The sequence below is a fragment of the Pipra filicauda genome, unplaced genomic scaffold (genome assembly GCF_003945595.2).
Source record: "Pipra filicauda isolate LSUMZ 115617 unplaced genomic scaffold, ASM394559v2 scaffold205_size1947385_pilon, whole genome shotgun sequence".
Lineage (NCBI taxonomy): Eukaryota > Metazoa > Chordata > Aves > Passeriformes > Pipridae > Pipra > Pipra filicauda.
Window position 1 is genome coordinate 1,771,683 of NW_024104316.1, and position 25,636 is coordinate 1,797,318.

Below are 25,636 nucleotides of genomic sequence, written 5' to 3' on the forward strand. Positions count from 1 at the left end.
AGAAACTCAGAGGAAGTTGGTCAAGACTCCTGTGGCCAAGAAGGGGAAGGGGACAGAGTGCCTGGGACACGGCTCGGACAAGCACAGCTGGGTTAGGAAGTGGGAGGAAGATGAGTGTGTACATGTTCTGCAAGACAGACTAAAAATGATGTAAACAACAGTGTGTACCATTTTAGTTAAAAAAGAAAAAGGCAGAAAGCTCAAAAACAATTTTAAAAGCTTTCAAAAACCTGGAGTAACACCAGGAACGCGAACTCACCATCACCAGGGGCTTCTCCTAAATAACTTTCTGAGGAATTTCAGGAGAATTTAATTAAATTGTTTTGATAATTACATGTAGACACAAATTCACTAATGTTACAAAGGGGTGAGACTCTAAAGAGAGAACAACTCATCTGTTCAATTTTTTTTTTAATCTTTCACTCCAGGACTGATACATTGACCAGAGTTTGAGTGCAAACACACACACCACTCTTCATTCACCATTAGGTGAATGTTTTTAAAAGCAGGGAACAATCCTAAGCCTTCTCCATGGCACCAGACAGCTTTGCCTTTAGAAAAAAAGAAAAGAGCAGTAGCAGGTTGCTGGGTTTTCTTTTTTCAATATCACTTTCTAGCATGTCCCGCTGTCTACAGGAAGGTATAAGATACACACGAACGGTGCAGCCTCCTCCTGGCACCCAGTTCACTGGCTGCCCTCTAACCTATGATTCAAGCTGCAATAGTATCAGTTTGTGCACATGCCCTGGAGCTGGCAATCCAAAAAGCCATGCCAACACTCCAGATCAAAATGTCCTCGACTCTCGTCCTTCTTCTCACGTCCAGCCAAACACCAAGACATTCCCTTACAGCGAAAGGGAAGCATTTCCTACAGCAAAGAAAAGCCTTAGAAAGGGAGAAAAATAGCTACAGTTGTGTTTCAAATGCTTAGAAACCACTGCATCTCCAAGGGGAGAGATTTATCAGGAAAAAGATGGATTTCTTGTCACTGATCATGGCGACTCACTGAACCCCACTTAATAAACACTAAAAACCAAGGAGCAGCAGCTCACCCCAGACTCTGGGCTGCCAGGTATCCCTTCTGCAGGGCAAAGCCATCGACTGCACAAAGTTCCCACGGCAAAGTTGCACTTCTAAAGCACAAGTCTGGCCACAGCAGTGGTAGATCAAGGGCAGGTGATTACGAGCACTGCTGAAGAGAGATCGTGACGCATTGGTCAGTCACCAACCTTATGAGTCATGCGTGAAAATTTGACTTTTATTAGACCTCAGTGACATAATGAAGAATAGAAAAGGAAATAAAGATCATGCTGGCACAGCCACTGTCCTGCAATGCCAACTTTACAGTCCCTGCACATAAACCAGGAAAACAAAATACATTGTCAGGACACGGGGAAATGCAAACCACAAAGTGACACGACACAATTCTAATGAGATACTTGAACGACCAGGAGTCCCAGCACAGCACCTCTGCCTGCACTGCTTTAAAGCAAGGAATAAATTCAAAGGAAGAAAACACAAAAAACAGTTTAAAATGCTGACACAACATATTGATAATGGAGCAGAACAGGACAAATGTCATGACATTAGCTTGCCTTCGATTTCCTACTAGGGGACAGCATTTTATTTTGCTGCCTCTGCATCAAGAGGGAAACCAAACAGTGCACGTGATGAGCCTTGCTCCACTTTGTGAGGATACCACCACAGAGGTAAGTGGCCAACAGGAGATGTTTCCAAACACAGCACACTGTCAGCTAGGGGAGATACTGATATGAAAAGAAAATTGAATGAAGAAGCCTAAAGAGTTACAGACCAGCAAGCATTCCACAAATTGCTGCCTTCATCATGAACTTACTCCTTATGCTACTAAGTATCTTCCTTTTGTTCCTTGATTTTAACAAACAAACAAAAAGCCTGAGAAAAATGGACTTTGATGCCACCTGATAGGCAGAATATGAGAGATGTCTTACTTTGTAGGAGGGAACCAAAATTATAAGTGATCTATTTCAGCCCATCCATTAGGCTCACAGCAAATGAAACATGCTGAGAGCCAAAACCTTCTATGTGAAAATACTGGTAAGGTACCATGGGAGAGCACTGCAGGGTTGTGTAGGAAGCCATCACATCCCTCTAAGAGGAAAAAAAAAAAAAAAGAGCATTAAGAAAAGCACAAAACAAGGTAACAGTGAGAATAAGGGAGCCACTGAGTGATCACTGAATTATGAGTCCATAGAGTAGGATACAAGAGTGGCTACCATGAAGCATTGCAGTCAAACTCCATGTATAGGAGGCTGAAAGTAAATAAAAAGGAAAGTTAAAGACGTCAACAAAACCAGTAGCCCCACCTGCCCATGAGCACACACTGATATCACAGCTGAAGATAAGTGAGGTGTGTGGATGAGGTGAATTAGGTCTATCAGCAATCTAGGAGTGGGTAAATAACCAAGACTAAGCTAATAAACAATCAGCAAGCATTGTGAAGAAAGCAAGACAGCACTAAAATACCCTGGAGGAGCTTCCTACACAAGTGATGGACAGCAGGTGCTGAAAACTTTCTGTTGGCAGGAACCTCAACAGAGAGTTTGGATGAAAAGGGGAGACAAAGAGCGATGGTGTAACTACAGTTGTGCTTCACCCAACGGAAAGACAACACACCAGGAGAAATACAGTCTGTTCAAGGACAACAATAAATGGGAACAAATAGCAGAGATGGGGGCACAAAGCAATAACAGCAATGTCCTAAAGGAAGGGACAGAAGAACGGGTGCCAGGAGGAGAAAGGACCTCTTTTGCTGAGTGGACCTCGGCAGAGAACAAAGACACAGGCAAAAGCACTTACAGAAGAATGGGCCTGATTTAGATCAAAGAACAGATCAATTCTTTGCATTTGGGCAAATGCAAAACAAAACCACATTGAACAGCACTGGAGACTCTTAAAATAATATGACAAGTTTTGAGAATGCACAGTCCTCCGGAAATCCACAGTCAAATACAGGAGTCCAAGAGGACACAAGATGCAAAGGAATATTTCAAATGGTTCATAGGTGATGAGAACATCCACTGTTTAAAAATTTAAAAAACAGCAAAAATTGTAATACCAAGAAATAAACAAAGTCACAGCACACAAATGTATGAAGGTCTCCACATGACAATAACCTCACAGCACTGATGGAGGTACAGAAAATTAGGAGTAAAGCAGAACTGAACTGAGGACCAGCATGACAAAAGAAAACAACACCAAAACAAATACATGCATTTACCGCAAGATAGAGGACAAAACAGCTAAAAACCTGAGGCAAAGCTAGTGCTAAGTGGAAAAAAACCCCTTCTTATATTGAAGAAAACAAACACTGACACAGACAGAAAAGGAAAAAAAAAACCAGCAAACACACCAGCATTCAGAAACTGAGCAGCATCTACAAGGCTGAATAAATTTAGGAGAGAAAAGGCAGCTCTTATGTCTGTGTTTTTACATGGACCAAAGTTCCACTGTGTGAGAAAAACTGATAAATGCAGGATGAGCACCAAAATGAACTCTGGGCTCAGGGAAGAGATTTTGCAAAAACGAAACAGAAAATGAAAAATATGACTACAGTCATTCTCAGGACCTACATTAAGACTCTGCCCGGAAGGGACACTGTACCTATTGCTGCATAACAGAGGAGAAGAAACAGTAGTTTCTAAAAAAAAGGGGGTAAATGAAGATGTGCAAGATAGAAACACTGATCAGAAGGACAGAATCAAAGGGCTTAAAAGAGAAACTCATGCTCGATGTGGGCATAACACAAGCGGTGAAAAGACCAGCTTTATAAGCACTGAACTGTGAGAGCAGAGCCCTGGTGTCACCACCGGTGGCAAAGGTGCCTCTGCCTAACCTATCACCAAGAACGCAAGACAAAAGGTCCAGATAAACGAGTGCATTTGGTGGCTCACTCCACACCTCCCTATCTTCCCTGTAAAGGCAGAAAACCTGCTCTGCAGAAATATTCGCACACTGAGAGCGATGAACCCTTTTCACCATTCTGACTCGTCACATCAATAGAACGATGTCCAGGGGCTCCACAAAACCCCGCCACGAGCCCCCGGAGCAGGAGGTCGAGCCCGTGGTCCCTCCATCCGATGCCGCTTTGCCCCTCGCACACCAGAACCGCTGTAGAGCCAAGTCCCTGTTTTGCAAGTCATACGAGCCCCCGGGAGCTCTCCGGGCACCCGGGAGGCGCCGTTAGGAAGTTCCAGCCCCTCCCGGCCCCGAGCAGCGCCGGTCCCGTGTTCCGCACCCACCGAACCACGGCTTCATTCAGCCTCTGCCGCTTTCTTTAGCGGGCTCCGAACTCCAGCTCTGCCCAGCCCCGGGGCCTCCGGGAGAGCCCAGGGACGAGAGCCCATCGCCTCTGCCCGCTGGCTGCCCTCCCCGGGGGGAACCGGTGGCCCCAGCGAGGGAACCCACACCCGCAGGGGGCACCGCCACCCACCAGCAGCACCGCCGGGACCCCCGGGCCGCCGCCCCGGGCAGGGGGCTGCGCTGGCCCGGCCCCTGCCCCACCCGGGACCAGCCCCGGCGACCCCCGTGGGAGCGGAGCACGGGGTGGGGCGAGCACGGTCCCCTCCCTCGCCCTCCCTCGCCAACCCACGGCAGCACCGGGGCCACCAGCGGGGCCACCCGCGCCCAGCCCGGCACTGTCGCTTTCCCTCAGCACGGTGCGCGCCGCGCCTCGCCGCGCCTCACCGCACCGCACCGCCACCAGCGCCTGCTCCGCCTCACCTGCCCGCAGTCCCGCCGGGAGCGCCGCGGGGCCGCCGCGCACCCCGCCCGAGCCCCCGCGCGGCCCCGGCCCGGCGGCGCCGCCGCTCCTTTGTGCCGAAAGATGGAGGCGACTCACGGCGCGGCCCCGCCCCGCCCGCGGGCCCCGCCCCCTCCACGTCGGCCCCGCCCCCCGCCGTCTCCCGGGCGACCCGCCCCGCCTCCACGGACCCCGCCCCCGCCTCGAGCGCCTCACCCAATCGCGGCGCGGGGCCGCCCTGACGCTCGCCCGCCCAGCCAACCCGCGGCTCCTCCGCGCGCCGCCCGGCCCCGCCGTGAGGGCGGCGGGGATTGGCTGCCGCGTGGGCGGGGCCGGCCAAGGAAGCGGGCCCGCGGTTGGCGAGGCGGACGGAAGGGGCGGGGCCGGTGGCCGAGGGGAGCGGGGTCAATGGCGGCGCCGGGGGCTCGGCAGTGCCGCTCGCTCTGAGGGGCCGCGGTACGTGCCGGGGGCGGCGGGGCGGGCACAGCCGGCGGGGACGGGACGGTGTGGGCGGGGAGAGCGGCCGCGTCTGGGTCGTGGCGCACTGCGGGCGCAGGGGCGGGGAGGGCCCACCCCGGGCCCTGCGAGCGCGGCGGGCCGAGGCGAGGAGCTGAGGGGAGGTGGGAAGGAGAGGGCGCGGGGAGGGCTCGGAGCGGCCCCGGGAGGGTTCCCCGCGCTCAGTTCCCCGCACCGAGCTCCGCGGGCACCGCAGGGAGCGGGGCCCAGGCCTGGGGGCGGGTTGGGGCTGGTGGGGAGCGACTCGTCCCCGGCGGCTCCGGGCTCGTGGTTTAATGTGCTGCGGGGGCGCGGAGGTGATTGAAGGGGTAGGTAAAGTAATCTCTGCTATTTGATATATTAGAAGCTGCACGTTGGTACCCGAGACAGAGTCGCTGCTCCAGGTCTGTCCCAGCCTGGGTGATGGCAAGGCCTGCGAAGTTTGGGGGTGGTTTTTTTGATCCTAGGGACGTTGCTATCTGGTGTTATCAAAAGCTGCAGTTTACAGCTGTGACAGAAACTTCTGTCATTTGCAATGACCACACAGCCCTAGAATACAGTCACCAGGCAAAAACATAGATAAACGGGGGAAAGTTGCCAAACACATGGATTTTGTCAGGTCTGGGGGATTTTGTGTGTGTTTCAGACGGGAGAGGGAAAAGGAAACAAGATTAGCAAACTTTATGACTGCAAGTGAACTTCAGTGTGATGCTGCTTGATGTTTATTTTTTTCCCCTCCACTGTGCCCCAGGATGTGGTTGTCAGTAAAGTTGTTATTTGCTGAATCAGACACCAGTTTTCAGGATTGTAGTGTCAGGTCATAATTAAACCTTAATCCACTTCATGTATCTTAAAACATGTTCTCTAAGTGAACTGGCTGATCTAGAAGACAGGTGGTTTGCTGCTGAAGGCTTTAGTCCCCAGAGGATGCTGTGCCCTTGCAGAATCTCTCTCCTTCAGTTTATTTTTATGACTTTCTGTCACCATTGATTGGAACCTTTTGTTTCCTCTCTAAATGGCTGGGTTGAGATGAGCAAGTGGAGAAACAAATGATGTTGTTTCTGCAGCACTGGGATAGGAAAGCTGCCCTTGTGATCAGGACCTGTGTTCAGGAGGGAGATTCAATTTTCATCTTCTCTGTAGGTTTCCAGCTGAACCACCTTCAGGAATGACACTAAAAGAGCAGGTGTTCCATGCTTTATGGAAAGTGGACTTGTCTTGTGGTGGATTTTTGTTAGATATTAAAAAAGAAGCAAAAGAATGAAGGAAAAGTTGAAAGAGAAAATCACCAGCCCTTGGTCCGTCCTTCGTTTCCCCACCTCTTAAGAGAACCCTTTGGTCTTGTCTTCTTTTACTAATTCCCACCTTAAAAATGCATCCTGCTGTAACAAAGATTTGTCCAGTGCTCCAACCTGGATTTCTCCTGAGACCTCAGTTTTTTCATTTGTGTTACAAACAATACCCCAAGAAAAATTTTTTAAGGGCTTTCTGCAGGATTGATTCCTTGTGGTACAAAGGAAGGATGATAAACTGGTTCCTTCCGTTATTTGGGTTACTGCATCCCTTCCTCCCGGGAAGAGTAAGTGTTTGGGGTTGTCTCCAGGCAGGCAGGGTGAGATCCTAAATGAGTAATACTTGGCAGGACTGGGGGCAATCATCTGTTAGTCCTTGAAGTACTTGCTGCAGTTATACCAAGGAATTAGTAAGGTGGTAGAAAAAAAGTGAGGTTTGCATGACTTGAAATGAGCAGCTGTGTTTGTTGTGTTCCTGTTGTAAAAATAGGCATTATGGCTTCATTGTGTAGCATGGAGCTGGCAGAATAATTCTGAAAGGAGACACCTAAGACTTATAGAAGCAGTTTCTTTTACCCTGGGCTTACAGGTGCTAAGGTTCCTTCTTAGAGTGACTCCTTGAAGCATCTCCACCCCACATCTAGTATTGAAATGGTGAAGCAGAGGTGGCTGTGCAGTGTGGGAAGGGGCTGTGCCCTCTCCCACTCGAGCTCCATGTAACCCTGACAGAGCCCCCAGCCCAGCCTGTCCCAGCCCAGCTCTCCTGCCTGCAGGGAGCTGCAAAAGGCTGCTGAGGCTGGAGAGATGGATTGCTGTTGTGGTTTAACCCCAGCTGGCAACTGAGCAGGAGAGACAGAGAGTCACAGTTGCTCAGCACCCGCTGCCCAGCCTGTCCCAGCCAGCAGCTCCCACCCAGCTCCCCCCAGTTTATATACTGGGCACGATGTTCTGTGGTCATGGCTCTATGGAATATCCCTTTGGCCACTTGGGGACAGCTCTCCTGGCCATGCTCCCTCACAGCTTCTTGTGCAGCTCCTCGCTGGCAGAGTGTGAGACACTGAGTAGTCCTTGACTTAGAATGAGCACTGCTGAGCAACAGCTAAAACTTCAGAGTGTTAGCAGTGTTATTGTCATACCAAACCCAAAACACAGACCTGTACCAGTTACTAAGAAGAAAATTAACTCTGTCCCAGCCAAAGCCAGGACAGTTGCTAATTTCTGAAATCTCACTGTTAATCACTTATAAATACATGTATTCAACAACTGGAAACAGGCAAGCTTCCTCAAATTTTCACAGGATGGGCAAAAAGATAAACTGTATCTTTCTCCAGGACAGAGAGGTGTAAGAGCTGACATAAAAGGAGAAGGATGTGAAGGTAGGTGTGTGTGTGGGGTGTTTAATTTTTTTTAAATATTTATTTAAGCAAGGTAAATACAAAGTGGAGTGGGGGAAAAAAATCCATTAAAATATGACTTTCAGAAAAGCAACCTGAGGCAGACAACTAGCAGGGAAGACATAACTATGAGAAAAGAATAGAGAAGGAGTAATGGGTGGTGCTGTTAGTTTTAGCAGTTATGAAGTGAGTAGGTATCTCAATCAGTACTTACTGTTCAGTGTTCTTTGGAGAACTGAAGCTACTGTAAGGGTAGCAGGTCTGTTTTTCAGGAAGTTCAGTAATGTTTCACTCACTGAAAAGTATAATAAACCCCCTGATATCTCTTTCCCATTGTGTTTTTAGGATAGACTATTCCACAATGGATGGGGGAGATGGTACTGCTGACCTTGTGATTAACAAGAGGTTTGTGTCTGAGTCGGAGCTCGAGGAGCGACGGAAGAGAAGGCAAGAGGAATGGGAAAAGGTCCGGAAACCTGAGGATCCAAAAGGTATGGGATAGGCTTTAATAAGTACAGGAAAAAGACCTGAGAATATTTCACTTTTGTGGAAAGCAGGAATAAAAGGCAATGGCTGCTATTCTGTAATTTCAAAAGGTTTTTATATATGAAGAGACTAAGAACTGTTGGCAGTTTAGTGTTTCTGACATGTGGTTTGTTCCTTTCAGAATGCCCAGAGGAGGCCTATGACCCACGGTCGTTGTATGAAAGACTGCAGGAACAGAGAGAAAAGAAGCAGCAGGAGTTTGAGGAGCAATTTAAATTCAGTAAGCACCAGCAGCAAACTGAATGTATTGTGTGCAACAGCTGTACACAAGTAAGGGACATATCCCTGTGTCCTGTGTGCCTCTCAGAGAGGGAAACAGAGGCTTCAGAAGAGTTATTGGAATCTTGGGTTTCTCAAGTAACTGTTTCTCAGTGCTGCTCTGGGCACCGAGGCAGCACTGCACACATGCAAAACTCAAAAGTGGTTTGCAGTTCTGAAGCTGCATTCCTGTAAAGTGCCTAATGCTAGGCTTGTATGGCACATTAAATAAAAAATACCCACAAAACCAAAACCTGACAGCAATCCATGGGAAAGTGAAAATGTGAAGTGGTTTTGTGACTCTTGAACTCATGCTTTAACACAAGACCATTGTGCTTCAGTCAATAACAGAAATCCTGCTACAGCAGCTGTTACATTTCCAAGCTGTCATTATTTGACTCAAAAGTGATTTGAGACTTAAGAGTATTATTTGGAAGAAATAAACTTCCAGGTGTTGATTCTTCAAAAAGTAGATGTTTAACTGTTCTGATGAAATGGGAACTAATTTCTACTGATGTTTGACTTTCTGATTTTATAGAAAAATCCTTTGCATTGTATCATCTGTGTATGTGCTGCTGAGTGCAAAGATGATAATGAGAACTAGAAAATTATTAGTCAACCTTTTTGGGAAAAAGGGAGCTATTGGCTCTAAATAAAGAGAAGTGAGGATGATACTGTGGGACTCCATTTTAAGGTGGGTTCTAATTGATTTTGGTTCTTTAGCTGGAAGCCTTACCCTCAAGCTGTGTGTGCTTTAAGCTCCACTTTGGCTCACTGGATTCTGTCTAGAATTTCTCTTGTATTTGTGATGGAACAAAACTATGGCTCAGTCTTTGGGTTCTTAGAAGCTGCCCCAGCAGATGCTGTTGGGTACATCACTGATTACTGTGGTTGCCATTCCTGGTGTGTAGTTGATGCTTTTAGGATCATTCCTGTAGCCACATTTCTTTGAGAGAAGGTAAGTGGGAGGAACTGATAAACTAAAGATCAGTGGAGCACTGGTTTACCTTATCAGATTTCAGCCAGTTTGGCCATTTGTGACAAGATTTGTCCCCTAATGTGCTTGAATTTGCCTTAAAATGTTCATAAGTGTTTTTTTCTGTCCATGGGAATTTTTGAGGAGTAGAAAACAAGTCTAGTGCACTGTCATTCTTATCAGTCAGAACTGATGAGGGAACTTCAGAGGAGAAACTTTCATGCTGAAGAATTGTGTTTGCGTTGACGCATGAACTTACTCTAAAACTTTTATGTAGATAAAAACTGATTTACAGACGAGCAGTTCTTTCTGCTTGGCTATTCAGCATTGCAAGAATGTCTTCCTTTTCAAAGTAAAGTAATTTTGGTAGACTGGTAGAGCATTTTAAATGAGAAAATAATCCCAGTATTCTCTATAATGGAACTTTAAAAATTTTCTTTCTGCACAATTGTGGTAACCAAAATAAGGACAAGTGAAAGTTTTTTCCAGTCTCTTGAGTTTCACTTAGTTTTGGTGGTGAAAAGTGGCAAATACAGATAATGTCATTATCTCTATAATTAATGCATTAGAGTCTCAACTGGACCTACAGGATTCTTTCCAGCTGGAGAGTTTCCAGTTTACTTCAGTAAACTTTTGCTCCCAGTCATCTCTGATGTGACTAAGCAGTTCTTGCCCAAGGAGCCACCCAAAAACTGACTGCTGTCAGCCTGGATGGGAAGGGCTTCCAATAACTGTTCAAAGTAATAGTTTCCCTTGCCCAGTTGTATTAGACCTGCAACATCTTCCCTTTGCTTCAGTAAACCGAGTACTGGAATGGGTAGCAGCCTTCCTCTTAGTTTGCAGATGAGACAAGCAGAAAATTAAATTAATTCATGTCATTTGCTTCAAAAAGTGTCCTGAGTTTCACTGCTTTTGCTCTCTGGAGGGGCCCTCAGCAGTAGCAGTGAGTGCTACAAGTTACTGTTTAAAGATTTATGAATGAGCTCTGCATGAGTTGGAAGGAGTAGGGATCAGCCTTTATAAAATAACCTCAAATAGTAATTGATTTCTAGAGCTTTTCTGTCAAAGGCAGAAGCTTGCCAATTATCAGTGTAAATGGGTTTCTTAGTTTGCTATTAAAACAAATAGGGCTTGATTATGTGGGTGAAGATTGAAAAAAAAACACGGTGACCTCATGTAAAAGCCTAAAAATCCTCCCACAGAATTAAACTTTAATGGAGACTGAGGGTGATGTTTGGGCTAAGATTTTCTGAGGATGACTACAAACAGCAAGACTTGTTTTTTTCTAAAAAATATTTTTATTAACTTTTTAACTAAATAATTTGATCAAGAGATGTTGAACTTCTGCAGAGCAGGAAATAAAAGACCTTCCTGCTGCACCAGCCTGTACTTTCCTTAATGTAGGGTAGTCTGTTTAGAAAGAATTTATTTGTATTTGGAATTTAGGAGTTGTCTTGCTTCTACTTTTTTTAAAATTATTTGTTTAAACAGATGTTAGTATCAATTAGTTGACTAATTGTTTTAAGAAAATGTACTTCCTACTTTGAAGCAAGATTTATGGGGAGAAGTAATGTGGTTTTTTCCTGTTACTGGTTGGTTTAAGAAGAGATTCTGAGAAGACAGGTTTAAACTTAGTGTCTGAAGCCAAATCATTGCTTATTGTGGTTATTCCTTATTTTGTGTAACCTGTTCCAAATGGTGTTTCAGAACTGCAGAAAGGCTGCCTGTCTGAAAACTTTTAAGTTTTCAATTAAGGTCAATTTTCCTTAATTATATTGGCAAGTCCAACAGCATTTCACGGCTTCTCTCTGTGGCAATAGTGTTGTGTTCAAACTGTGTGAGTTTGTTGCAGTTTTTGTGCTTGAGTGTTGCCTTGTTAGCATCCAGGATGATTAACTGGGAAGTATTTTTATTCCTTAATTACACGATCCAGCAGAGAGCTTGTGGAGTTTGCTTTGTACCCTTTCCTTGGCACAGCAGCGTGGCTGCTGGAGTACCCCATTCACTCACTCACCCAGGACTCTGCTCCCTGTGTTCCCAGTGCAAATTTTCCTACCTTGGCAATCCTGGAAATGTTGTATGTGAGACGTGGACACTTCCCTACATTTATGGGGCTGTTTGAAGTCATTGGAAAATGTTGTAAGACAGTGATGAAGTAACACACAATAATTGTCTGCTTCCTAAGTGGTGTTAGCTTATCAATATGCATTCTTTTCTTTATTCAGAAAATATGGTAAGAGGCTTAGATGAAGATGAGACACATTTCCTTGATGAGGTTTCTCGGCAGCAAGAGCTACTAGAAAAGCAACGAAGGGAAGAAGAGCTGAAAGAACTTAACGAGTACAGAATATCCTTTGCATTAAAATGGCTGGTGGTTACCTAGAGGAGGGTAAGAGTGGGCTGTAGTTTTGTTCTGTCATTGACATTCTTTTTATAAAGCTGCTTTACAGAACATGTACAGTGATAGACTTTCAGAGTTTAACGTTTTCATTGTAGACCACTGTAATGTTTGATATTCCCCCCTTCAGCCCTCACATATCCCTGGTACTTTTCTTTCCTTCTCCCCTCTCCATTGTTTTGGGGTTTGGTAGTGGGTTGGGTTTTTTTCTGTTACTGAGTGCATGAAATACCATCACTAAAACCAGAAAGGGGGCACAAAGGAAAAACATCCTATTATTTCTAATCATCTGCTTTTGTCTTCTTACTGAAACGTAAATGCTGTCTTTTAATTTTTTTACCTGCATATTGCTTGATTTCAACATACCTGTTTGAAATAATGTTCAAATTGCTCTCTCTTGTATCTCTTCTTGAAGTATTAGATTCTTTTTTCCCTTGCTGATATCTGCAGGATGAGAAATTAAATACATCTGTCCCAATGCACTGACTTTCTTCTGGGAAGTCAGTGCCCATGGAGACTTGGCTCCTTTGGGTAATACACACTTGTAGGCAGTACTGAGAGCAGCACAGTTTGGCTTTGCTGTTAAATGCCAAATTTTCTTTAAGATGTGCTAGAGAATAATATAGGATTTTTTTCTCTCTGATTAGTGCCAGTCAAGGGGCGTTGGAATGACTCGATGATTTCTGTGCTAAGCAAAATGTTGCTTTTTTGAGGTTTACTGAATCTGTGCAGATTGAATCTTTGTCTCCATTGCTGTTAAGTCATCAGTGAACAAAATACAAGTTCTCAAGGATGCTTTAGTATAAATAAAAGAGTTTGTGTACACAAGGAGGTGACCAAAACCAGTCAGCACATAAAACTGGTTAGTACTGATGCTACAAAGATCGGCCTTACTTTGTGTTAGTCAATGATTTACAGCTTGGAGGGTGAGTACTGTGAAGAGCATCTAAATTAGCTCAGGAATGTGTGTAAGTAAAAGAAATACTGATGCATTTTTTTACTCCAGAAACAGGCTGCTGCTAGTTGTTGGATTTGGAGTATTTTCCTGATTTGTTGGACCTAATAATGGGATGTTCATGGGCTATATTTAGTTTGGGTGATGTTGCTCGCGGGTCTGGCTGATCTGGAGCTGTGCAGTGTAAGACTGTGCTGGGGCAGCAGCTGCCAGCTCTCCTTATGTCACATTCATCTGGGGTGAACCATACCAGCCCAGAGGGGGTCTGGAGTTGTCTTGAATTAGCCACATAACACACTGATCCTGAATTTTCCTGAGCAGGGCCTGATCAAGGTGTACAGGCCATCTTACCTCAGTCTTTGCAGTCTTAGTAATATTGGTGCCTCTGGGTCTGAAGTCTTGCTGTAAATGAATCTGTAGAACTTACTGCTGATGGGGTGGAGGGAGGGGAAATGTTTTATAGTCACCTCATCCTGTGGGAAACTGGGAAGCGTTGCCCGTTCCATTTCTTCTTTGCAATTTTTTTTATTTAACCATAATATTTCAAGCAATCTCAGAGCAACTTGCAAAATGATTCGTCTGCATTTGGAATTTTTGGTGGTGTTCTTCTGAAAATGCAAAAGGTGTTTTTTTGCATCTGCAGGTTGTTACTGATGGTTTATCACCATAGTGACAAAAAAAAAGTGGGCACTAGGCAAATATGCTGCATCTAGAAGTACTGTTCAAGTGCCCTCCCAAACTAATAGGAGGAATGTCAACCCACTGGGTTTGATTTTTTGCTCTTTTTCCTGGTATAGCATCCAGTTTAAGCTACCCAGAGGCATTAATTTAATGGTAAACCTTACATAAATATTCAAGTACGGAGTTGTTTTTTTTTTTTCTTCTTTTTGTTTTATGTTGAACAATCATGAAATCATATATCTTGAGGGTAACCATACTTTGGAATATTTTAGTGCACTCATAAGCATAAGAAATTCATATGCATGGATGACCAGGAATTTTCCTTCCTCTTGCATGAATAGCTAGGTGTGTTTGCTCCTTACCTTATCCAGACCCCACTGGTCTGACAGTGATTAAAGATTTGCAGATATTTTTTGAAGTCAGATCCAAGAAGTGTTTGAGAACAACATCCTCTGGTCTTCACACCTATATATATATGTGGGAACCATCCCCCTTCCAAGAAGCAGGTTTTTCTGTAGGACAGCTTGTTTAATGCAGTTGATATTTAGATTGAGAGGTTTATTTCTGATGTTGTCTTCCTGAGGGGGAACACTTCTTGGCTGGGTATAGCATTACATTTGCTAATGGCAGCAGTATGTATAAAATATCTACTAAAAATGTGCTGAGCCTTTCTAGTTAAGGAGTTTTAGGGAAATGCCATCCTGGACAGAAGTGAAAAGCCTGTAATTTGGTATCTTTTAAAAGAGAAGCCTTTGGGTTCCTCAGCTGGGCTTTTTTAGTGCAGTCTTAGAACATAACAAGGTGATGGACTAAAGTGTGGAAGTTGAACACTGCAGTGGGTGGAAGGAGTCGTGTGTCGCAACATCAAACTGCGTTCGACACAAGGAGCTTTCAGATGGCTTTGGATAGCCACAGGATGGCACTCCTGTGCCATCCTAAAAAGGAATAAAATTGAACAGTGGTTTTGGCTGAGAAGACTTGGTTGGGGTAAGAAGCAATCTGAGTTACTGCTGTATCCTTAGGAAAATCTAATAAGGAGTGGCATCTGAACCCTTCTGATTGGAGGCCGAGTGTGTCGCTTCAAACCAAAGCGTAAGAGTTTGATTTGCAGATGTTCAGTGGGGAAAAAAAGCTGTGGCTTCAAAATATATGGTCCATCAACATGAAATTCCCTATCTAGTATTTGTCTGCAGTGACTGGGGTATCTGTGAAACTCCAGCTGTGCAACTGGAGTCAAAGAAACTGTTAGAAAGATAGATGTGAGTTTATAAACGTGCTTTGAAATTAGGCTAATTTGCCTTCACTGTGTGCAGTTTGTGAGTTTTGCAGAAGCTTGTGTGACTCCCATGGCACCTCATGAACAAGCAGGGCCTTTGACAGACCTCTCTTCACCAAATACAGATGGGCATTAAATGTTATCAGGGCAGGACTGGGTCCTGCCACAGGAGACCTGTTCAGGGTGTGTGCAGTGAGTGGGCCTTGATAACACAGAGACCCAGCTCCTCCTTATCCTGTCTGAGAACCTGCTTAAGCTTCTCTCTAAGTATTATAGGTTTCATCTGCATCCCACCTTGCTAACACTGTTTTAAACTACTTAGTTTTTCTGTGCAGTCGCAGGTTTTTTGGGTGAATCTTGGACCGCGTTCACCCTTAATCAATCTGTCTGCTTCCTCTTGGGGTTGGTGCTCAGACCAGCAGTAACAGCCTTGTGGCCCTTACAGAGAGAGGAGCTGAAAAGACAGTGATAAATGCCAAAGCTGAAAATGGAACTGTTTTGCCTTGGTAGGCTGAAATCTGCTGGGCTCAGCAAAAGGAAGGTTTAGGAGTGGAAGTGAGCACACATATTGCTACTTAGTTTTTTTGGTAAGGATTAGAGTTTGGAGCAGCAAATATGAATTACAAATGTGTCGACCTCCATAAAATGGGAAGTACTGCATTGCCTGTTTGATTTGTTTGTTTGTTTTGGTCCAAGCCTGACCTTTTTGCTTTTCTAAGGCCTTTAGGTAAAGGCAGGATGATGGGTATGTTTGTGGGTGCTGGGTGTCATGTGTTGCACCTTTCTGGCTTCAGAGCAGCAGCTCCTGGGCTGCTGCCTGGATGTCTTCACAGGGAGAGCTGGTATTGATACCTGAGGGAGGTCTGACCCCAGAGGGTGAGGTCCTGTTATGTTTTGGCTGAGGGTACCAGCTAAATGTCATTACAAATAAGTTTATTTTGATAGAATATGTGAATGAACTTCGGTCGTTGCTGTCAGCAGAGCTGGCTAAATATATCCGAGAGGAAGTGTCTGTTCTCCCTGTTCCTTCCAGTTGATCCTTAACCCTTAATTCACAGCACTCTCACCAAAGTGGGAGTCAGTATGGACCCAAAGAAGGAAACTGAGAAGAAATTGCCCATGAAGTCAGTGGAAAACAAGAACAAATTCTCTCAGGCAAAGCTGTTGGCAGGAGCTGTGAAACACAGAAGGTTAGTTTCACACCTCTATAAATTCATGAGGAACGGAACCCAGTTAGCAGTGTAAAGGGAGGCAGGCCAAAACTGCCTCCAGAGAGTGAGGTGTAAACCTTAGCCCTAAAGAAAAAAGGGGGAAGGTACAAGAAAAGACCAGCCTTGTTTCTATAGGCTCTCACAAACTGTGGGGAAAAACATGAAGCAATTCAAATAGATAAGTGTGTGTAAAGCAAGTGGGTAGACTCTTCATTCTAGAGTGCTTGGGCAATCCTGCTTGGGGATCTAGAGGGAATCTGTTTTACATCTCTATTTATAGATATCAGTGTCACCTCACTCAAGTGAATTCATTCACATTTGCATAATGGATCAGCCCATTTCACCTGTGCTTACAATGGATTGTTTTAATTGCTGCTGGGGGCAGCATGTGGGAGACAAAGTTACAAGAGAAGAGCTTTGTGTACCAGTTTGGTCCTGGGGACATCAGGCAAACTTCCCTTGTTCCTCAGTCGTTTGCACTGATACATCACCACCCTTTCCATCCCAGGGAGATGGCAGCTGGGCTTGTGACGTGTTTGCTGTTTTGATCTTGGCCCACAAACGCAGCTGCTGGTGTGCCACAGGTTATGGAGAAACTAGGCATGTGGGACCAGACTTATTTCCCAGAGATGAATCATCTAATACTTAAGATGATTACTGGTATCTCCAAATTCAGTCAGTGTGTTTGAATCGTCTCAGAGAATGCAAGATTATTTTAGAAGCTTATCTTGTAGGGTGATGTTTAGCTCCCAGTACAGCAGTAATTGCATGTCTGAAAACTGAAGTAAGCACTTCCACCACTTAATGTGTGTGGGGTTGGGTGGTAGTTTGGGTTTTCGGAAAGCGGAGAAGAAAAACCCCGAACTGATAACAAGCAGCCAACAATGTTGGTTTTGTCTTGTAACTATTAGTACTTAACCCAGTAGGATGTAGAAAAGGAGCTGGCATGTGCTTAATGGCACTTCTGAAGTCTGCAGATGGCATCTTTTTGAAGAGAGCATCTTAACTGACATGTCAATGCCATTGCAGACTTGCTTTGCAGTCTTCTATTTTTGCCATCTTATCTTCTATTGCAAAGTGGCCCAAAGCAAGTGTAGTGTGAGCTCAACATCTGCTCCCTGAGCTTTGTAATTTCCTGTAAAGGATGTATTGCTATTAAAAGCTCCTTGCACAGAGTAACCTTTTGTCTGTACTGCATGTTCTGACAGGGACAGAAAAGAGTTAATGCATAATAATGCTCTTACTTCATCAGTTCATCACAGCTGAAGCTGGGAAGCATTTGTTTTTGTGGATGTCTTAGGATTCGGAACATGCAGGGTGGGGGGAATGGAATCTGAGCAGTGGCAGGGGAGAGTTATAGAAGCTCTGAAGAGTCAGAAGTCTGGGTCATGTTCCTTTCCCCCAGGAAGGACTCTTTTCTAGGTACTGCAGCTGTGTGTGAATTGCTGCAAAACCTACTGGGCTTCTTACTGGGTGCAAGATTTTCAGACATTTTAGAACAGGCTCTGTAGGAGGGGGAAGGGGAAAGCCACGGATGTTGCACCAGCAAGTGTGGTGACCATCCACATGTGCAAGGCTGTGGTCGTGTGAGGTGTCTGAAGCTCAGGCAGTCATTCCCAGTCTCCTGTGGGGTACATCCCACTGGATAGGTGGCTCTGGGTTGCTGTGCAGGAGGTTTCACTTGGGCTCCCAGAGGCGTGTTCCCATTTCCCAGGTTAACAGGTGATAGCAGTGTAGGTGTTGACGCTTCCTTGGATCCTGCACATTCTTCAGGGAGCCCCAGTTAAGGGCAATCAGAAGTGGTGATGGTCATCAGGGGATCCTGCTGGCATTCACTGTAGCATTTTTGGCAAAGATGTATCAATTACTTCACTGTAATTAAGTGGTTGCTTATGAGGAACAAGACACTTTCTTATTTTTTTCCACAGTTCAGATGGTGGTAACAGTGTGAAGAGGTTGAAATTAGATACTGATCACGATGAAAAGAATCAAGGTATGTCTCGACTTCTCCATGTGTGTCTGTCACTGAACAGCAGCTGGCTTGGGGTAAAACCTGGTTTTGCTTTTCTGGTCCTTCATTGTGCAAGGCAGCACAGACTCTCTTAGAGCAGTAGAAATGGTAAATGTAGGTGCCAACAGCCTTCACAGGAAAGAGGGCTGCAGGTTCCCTGCCTGGACCAGTCCTGACAGATGTTTGTCTAAGCTGCTCTTAAGTCTCCACAGACAGAGACTGTGCACCCTCCTTAGGGAGTTTATTCTAATGCTTAACTGATTTTAATCTGAAAGAGTTTTACCTGGTAACTAAGGGGAGTCTCCTTGGGTGCATTTCAAGCCTATTGCTTATTCTGCTGGCAGGAGACATGGAGAGCTGCTCATCCCCTTCCTCTTCACAGCAGCATTGGATGTATTTGTATACATCCACTTTAACTTTTCATGCTATGATGTGATTCTGTCCATCCTGAAGTCAATTTGTTTCAGAAAACTGTGAGGAACTAGAAGAAAAATTAAGCTGTGTTTCAGCCTTAGCTGTCAGGGCTGCACTTGACTTGCTGTCGAGATACTCTGACACAAATCGGGCGAGCTGCAATTGTGTAATGACAACCCAAGGCGCTTCCTGAATCTCCTTCTGTTCAGTAAACTTTCAGAACAGTGGAAATAATTAATTAGCCATGGAAGATGGGAGATGTTGACTAGCAGAACGATGGAATAAAACTTTTCCTCAACTGTGCTGTTACATTGCAAAAAAAAATACTCAGCTACACAAAGCAGAGCTATTTATTCTTATTTAGTGGGTTTGGTACTTGACAAGCATCAAACTGACAGCTTTAGAATAAAAAATCTGTAATGCCAGCATAGAGCTGGGCTTAAACTAGTGATGAGAAAAAAAAAAAAATCCCCTGAGGTAGCAAGTCCTTCCTGTCAGAATGGCTTTATTGCAGCATAAAGCTGCCTTATGCTTTAATTAAATCCTGCAGTCATCCGCTGCTTGTATGGCAAAAGCAGGTGAGTGACACGTGGCAGTTCCTGGGCTGATTGAAAGGCCTTTCCCGCACTCCCTGTGTTTGACTGGGGTCTCTCTCTTCCAGAAAAACCCTCCTGTGTTCCCCTGGGGAGCAGCTCCGTGGGAGGCTCCACAGTGCACTGTCCCTCAGCCGCCGTGTGCATTGGGATCCTGCCGGGCCTGGGCGCCTACTCGGGGAGCAGCGATTCGGAGTCCAGCTCGGACAGTGAGGGCACCATTAATTCCACTGGAAAGATTGTCTCTTCTGTCTTTCGTGGCAACAGTTTCTTTGATGGTCCATAACAAAAATCCCTCCGTGTGTAATGTAGTGCAGAGTATCTTCCAAAGCCCTGATGGATGCTTGCCGCATCCCTCTGCCCCAAATATAATCTTTCTAGCTAACCTCTAAACCTTAATACACTCAGATGCTCCTAAAGCAACTCATTATATCTTCCCCCCCACTCCCAACTTTCCATTTCTGGGGTGCATACTGAGCCTTGAGGAAAAGCTGCCATCCTAAAGCAGAAAGCACACCTCGTGTCACAAAGGTCTGAGGGTAAGGAGGAGAGAGCTTTATCTTTTACAATTCTTACGGAAAGAATTATGTTGATTTAAGAAGTTTATACAAGACTAACAAGCAAAAATACTCACTTGAAGCAGTGAAGTCTTGTAGAAACAGCCATGTGTTCTGTTTTAAAATGTCATTTTTATTCTGCATTTGAGAAATGGGGGCAGAACCAAATTTGAGCAGATGGTGAAGTGTAGATTGCCATGACACTGTAAAGAAGTTTTAGTGTTACATGATTAAAGACATTCTGAATGCATTTTTTTATCTCTGCTTGTGCCATTCATAATTGTTCTTGTTCCATTAAGCAATTTCTGCTCTACCCGATCAGCCCTTTCCTCAAACCGCCAGCCAGGAGAGGTACAAGGCAGCCTCCTACGAATGCAGAGGTGGTGATGGAAAACTGTTGGTCTGGGTGAGTTCACAGGAGCTGCAATTGGCTTTTCTGCTCAAAGGCTGTTGCTCCTGCACCCACACTTGACGAGGAATTCAGCTTTTCAGCAGCAGTGTCCTGAAGAACATGACTCCAGAGCAGGTGGGATTCCCCAGCTCAGCCAAACCTCTTTGTACAGAAGCTGGAGAACAACATCATCCTTGTAGATGTACTGAATTTAAGAAATCTTACATGGACATGTTTATGGGTGGACCAAGGAGCCAGGCATGAGCAGGAAGGACGGCTGAGGGTCCATCCTTTTTTCCTGTGTGTGCAGACGGGGCTAATGGGAGGTCACAGGGTTGGAACAGCTCAGCTCGACCGCTCGGGGTGGAAGAGTCTTTGTGACAGTCCCTCACAGCCCTGCTCTATGTACTGCACTTCTGAGAGAGCAGCTGGGCTAAAAGCAGTGAAAACTGAAGGCCTTTACTGGATTCGTGCCTTAGCTTGAGTGTTGAATTTTCCCAAAGAAAAACAGGGAGAGTTATGCTCACAATGAAGCTATCCTTAGCCAAATACCCCTTCTGTTTGCACAGCCCTGTTCCACAATCAGATCCTTACAAACACACTGATTTTTTTTTTCCCCCTGTTCTGGGCTTCCTGGCACCTCCCGTGTTTGCTCCAGAGTTTATCCTGCCTCTTCCCTAGCTAGTGTAATTATGGCACTTTCAGGTGGAAAATAGGTAGATCTCTTGCAGCCTCCCTAATGCTTTGCTTTTGATGACTTTCATTATACTGAGCTTTGGAGTGAAATGGAAGTGGTGCACACAAAATGCATGTTTTTTGATGAAAGTTGCATTTGCAGGAGCCTTGAGGAGATGGTGTGAGAGCTGTCAGTGTCCTTCCTGGCACTGAGCTACATGAGAAATCTCACTAGAGAGTCAGAGCAGGCTGGCCCAGCTGTGAGCATGCTGGGGCCATTTTCCTGAGTGATATTTTGCACAGCTGCAGTCAAAATGGCTGATTTAGACAGAAATTTATAGTGGCATTTGTCAGCCAGTTGCAGCAGGTGTGATGGTGGTGCAGAGGGGCTGCAGGTGAGATCAGGAGGGGGTGATGGTGGTTATAGTGGACTGTGCAAGGCCAGGGGGAGACATAATCCAGGGAAAGCAGATGTGAGAGCCCTCCACTTTCCTCCTGTTCCTAGAAGAACAGAATAGGGCACTTAGGGAATGCCTTTGAGTCTGAGTCAGCCCTGCTGTTCTCAGGGCCTGGCCCATGTAAACAAACTGCAGAGCTGTCCCAGCTCCTCACTCCATCCATTAGTCCCATTTACCTTCCTACAGTCAGAAGCCATCTGACCTTAAAATACTCCAGTGCCCTGAGAGATGTGCTGGGAAGTGAAGAGTGAATGGGATGTAGGATAAATCAGACCTGAAAAGGGCAGCTGTGGCAGTAACCTTGCCCTGGGGCTGACAAAGCTGACTCCAGCTGGTTCCAGCAACTCTGGCGACCAGTGGTAGATTTAGATTTTTTTTGGGTGTTTTGTTTTTTGGTTTGTTTTTTTTTTGGGGGGGGAGGGGGTTGGTATTTTTTTTTTGTTTTGATTTGGGTTTTTTTTTTTTGTTTTGGTTGGTTGGGTGGTTTGGGGAGTTTTTAGGGTTTTTTTTTGTTTGGTTTGGTTTTTTGTTGGTTTTTTTGTTATTGTTGTTATTTTAAGAAAAAAACATGACTGCATCATGTGTGCTTCAGCCCCTCCCCAGGGATAGCTCAATAAACGGCTCGTTGTCTGTGCTAGTTGTTGAAGCTTCAGAGAGGTGTTAAAAAAAACGACAAACCCCCACAAACACTCTACTAGAAGAGCTTACGAGCTTCTGCAGCTGCGTGTGAGGTTCTCTTATGGAAATTAAAAAAAAACAAAAACAAAAACAAAAAACAACCAACAAAAAACCCCAACAATTTTTCCAAAGCCACACACTTCGATCTGGAAGCTGAGCTGGATACAGCATTATTTCAAACAAGCCACTCTTCCAGAGCTGCTTCTCCTTTTGGAAAAGGGTGGTGTTGGTTGTTTATTTTCCCTTCCAGGGTGTTTTTGCAAGGCAAAGGTTTCTCGGAGCACTCCCCCCTCTCCCAAGGGATGGAGCTCACCCGGGGCCTGCTTGGAGCCTACTCGGGGCCTCTCTGACAGCTTTGACCTGGTGCTGTGGGACTGCCTGGGGCAGCCCCTGTGCTGGTGCCTGGGGGGCAGCAGTGACAGCCCCACGTTTGCTGGTGGTTGGTGGCAGAGAGCACAGCCAGGAGCACGTGTGTGTGCAGTGGACACCAACCTCCCACCTGAAGCGCTTCCGCTGACAGGGAAAAGGGAGGTCAAGTCTACTTGAGTTTGGAGTATGGCTGGTGATCCCCGCCAGACGTTTTGAAGCATATTCAGCTTCAAAAGACCTTAATCTAGTTAAGAACAGCAGAAAGCAGCAATTAGCACTGAAGATAACACGTTGCTGATGAGCAGCTCAAAGGAGCTGCTGGAGAGCCGGATTTCATTACCCAGCCCAGGCAGGAGGGAGCTTCTGTTACTCAGACTCGGAAGAATTTCTAGAGATGAAGCAGCAGTGAACCATGAAACTTCTTTTGGTGGTTCATCACTGGTTCACCAGTGTTTTTCCAAGCACACACATGTGTGCACACACCAGGCCCCTGCCCTTAGCTTAGGCAGGCACAGAGGGGATGCTGCCCTCCCTTGGACATCCACGTCCACTTTCAGTAAATCCCCCTCTGGCACACTGCCCTTGACAGCCTGGGCTGATTCCAGGGCACGAAGAGTAGAAACAGTGAGCAGAGAGAGCGACTGAGGGACCAGAACAGGCCATTTGGGGTGACTCCCAAACACCCAGCACTGCTGACCACGTAAGCTGCTCCCAGACCTTCCCATCTAGGAGACCCTTGTTTTAAATGTCCGAGTTTCTTTATTAACCTGAGTATAACAAATATAACATGTACACAGTATAAAAATGAACACAGAGCCTGACAGATGTACAGGTACAACACAAATACATGAACTATACAACGACCAGTTCATTGAATGATAATAATATATTAAGCATTTCATTGCTTGGAAAAAGCAAGTTTTGATCATAAAAATTGTATCCTGTTCCACTGAAATTTTACAAAGTACATTCAATACTGAAAAGTGACTCAACAGAGCAGGACCAAGGCATGGCCTGGCTGCTTAGTGTTACCTGGGGCCAAGACTGTACAAAATGAATCCAGACGCTTCGCTGGGATGAGTGTTAGGAACTTAGCAATTAAATTAAGAAGTACAAAGTGTTTCAGGGAGGGTATTCTTCTCTTAAGAGCATGTGGAATGCGCTTTCGGTAGGACCAACAGGCTTCGGCAACATGCAGAGGGAGCAGCCTGGCACAGCTCTACGCGGGCTCCGAGTTGATGGGTGGCAGGTTTTTGTGCTTGAAGTACTGCACGACTTGCTGGGGCAGCTCTGCCAGCACAGCTTTGGCCAGGGTCTCCTTGGGGACCTGTGGGCCAGAGAGAACCAACACCAGCGTTAGAACAGCCATAGGGGACCAACCAAGCAAACATGGCTGGGCTGTCCCCAACTCCAGACTGTGGCATTTCATTTAATACCCCCTAGAGTCTACTGGCAGCCAGCATTTTATACACCTGGGATTGTTATATTCTATACTACACTTGCCCTACAGGAGGTAATTCACTGGTAGGGAGGAATAAAACATCCTGGGTAGGTCAGAAAAATTGGGTGTGAGTAACAAGAAGCGGAACAGAAAGACACTGATTAATTGCAAAAAGTGGGGAGATAAGCACAGGCTGATTTTCTGCATCCGTGGGCAATCCTGTGCCAGCAACAGTGTCTGACCCAGGGCTGACTCCTGGATAATCCCACAGAGGGGACATGTGTGTGGCCAGTCCTGGCATTGCCCATTTCTACCAGCACCAGGAGGGCCCAGGGGTGCAGGGCATTAAGCCCTCGGTGTGTGGCACATCACAGGTGCTGGATGAGGCCTGAATGGGAGAGGCCAGCATGGGACTGTGGTGAGGGATGCGAGCCCAGTGCTGCCCCAGCTTGCTGTGGGAACCCAGACCCTGTTATGATTCACGGGTTTTTGCTCCCACCTGCCTGACAACAACAGGAGGCGGAGGAACAGGGGGGATGCTCCAGTGGAGCCCACCACAGAGATGAGGAGCACTGTTGTCCCTGCCCGCAGCGCTGATTTACGTGGTCAGTGACAGAGCATCACTGAGGGACGGTAAGACGGGCAGGTACCTCTTGCCTCCACCGGTGTTGCTCCACTTCCAGGGTCATTTCCAGGCCTGACACCCCATTTCTCCCTGTGATCCCCTCCCCGCTGCCCACACTCACGTTGCGGAAATTCCGGAAGGGCACGAACTGGACGATGTCCCGCACGGCCTCCTCGCCGGTGTAGGAGTGCAGCACCCGGCTGTCCCCGTCCAGGAACTCCATGGCAGCAAAGTCAGCGTTGCCCACCCCCACGATGATGATGGACATGGGCAGCTTGGACGCCTGCACCACGGCGTGTCTCGTCTCGTCCATGTCGCTGATCACCCCGTCCGTGATGATGAGGAGGATGAAGTATTGCTGTGGAGGGGAAAGGGCAGAGGGTCAGACCCAGTGGGATGCCAGAGCCTGCGGGCTGTAAGCAGCCAGGATGCTCCACATGTTGAGGGGTGGCAGGTCCCCTGGGTGTTTGGGAGCAAGGTTCACCACTTCCCAGGACAGCTGGCATCACCTCCTTTAGCAGAACCCAGAAATCCAGGTGTTGATTTTTGAAAGATCGTAAAAAACAACAAACCAACTCCCCCACAAAAAATATTTTTCTGATGTACTGTACTTAATGATGGAATAAAACCAACCTCCAGCCTGTGCAGAGCTTCTGTGTGAGGGCCAGGAGGAGTTTGGGGCTGGGACATGAGCCCAGCTGGGAGGTGAAATCTCCCCGTGCCTGCACACACAGTGGGGTGTGTTTTGGGGTGCTCCCCATCGACGTGTCCCTGCACCAATGGGGAGCATCTCCTGTATTCCAGTGCCAGGCTGTGGGGTGGGGAGGGCTGTCCCATGCTCAGCATTTGTCCCTCTCCTGTACAAAGCCGTGGATATTGGAGGCACTGAGGGGGGTGCAGAGGGTACCAGCAAGATGGGGGGATGACAGATCAGCAGCATTGGAACCCGCTCCCCTTCCCTTGGGAAAAGGAGGGCACCAGGGCCAGTCCTGCAGAGCTGGGGGAGGATGGACAAGCAAACAGACGGATAGACCGTCCTGCTGGACTCAGCTCAGCAAATCTGGAGCATGTGGACCCCCAAAATTCCCGTCTCCTCTGTCTCCAGGGAAAGTAATGGCTCAATTTTGGCACATTACGCAGCTTGCGTGTGCTGGAGAAATGA

General features: G+C 46.3%; 3 protein-coding genes across 5 annotated transcripts in view; 1 reads left to right on the forward strand and 2 right to left on the reverse strand.

Moving 5' to 3' along the window:
- Positions 1-4,817, reverse strand: part of RSPRY1 (ring finger and SPRY domain containing 1) — a 38,151-nt gene extending 33,334 nt beyond the window's left edge. Inside the window, exon 1 of the mRNA XM_027716217.2 lies at positions 4,762-4,817. The gene's annotated coding sequence lies outside the window, so the exon portion shown is untranslated. The remainder of the gene's footprint in view (positions 1-4,761) is intronic.
- Positions 4,818-5,152: 335 nt separating this feature from the next.
- On the forward strand, positions 5,153-20,087 carry PSME3IP1 (proteasome activator subunit 3 interacting protein 1). 2 transcript variants are annotated; one of them, XM_027716232.2, is made up of 7 exons: positions 5,153-5,236; positions 8,307-8,452; positions 8,629-8,727; positions 11,967-12,088; positions 16,108-16,241; positions 18,191-18,255; positions 19,349-20,087. In XM_027716232.2, the coding sequence occupies exons 2-7, from the start codon at positions 8,323-8,325 to the stop codon at positions 19,564-19,566; spliced, it is 768 nt and encodes a 255-aa protein (XP_027572033.1). In that variant the 5' UTR covers positions 5,153-5,236; positions 8,307-8,322; the 3' UTR covers positions 19,567-20,087. The 2 variants fall into 2 exon arrangements, with proteins under 2 accessions (XP_027572033.1, XP_039236815.1); XM_039380881.1 differs by lacking the exon at positions 5,153-5,236 and adding an exon at positions 7,925-7,943.
- A 3,060-nt stretch (positions 20,088-23,147) lies between these two features.
- CPNE2 (copine 2) overlaps positions 23,148-25,636 on the reverse strand; it is a 44,679-nt gene continuing 42,190 nt past the window's right edge. For both annotated transcript variants that reach the window (XM_027716248.2, XM_027716249.2), the window contains exons 15-16: positions 24,596-24,832; positions 23,148-23,735 (exon numbers count right to left, since the gene is read on the reverse strand). In XM_027716248.2, coding sequence (XP_027572049.1) covers positions 23,628-23,735; positions 24,596-24,832 — 345 coding nt within the window. In that variant the 3' untranslated portion in view covers positions 23,148-23,627. The remainder of the gene's footprint in view (positions 23,736-24,595; positions 24,833-25,636) is intronic.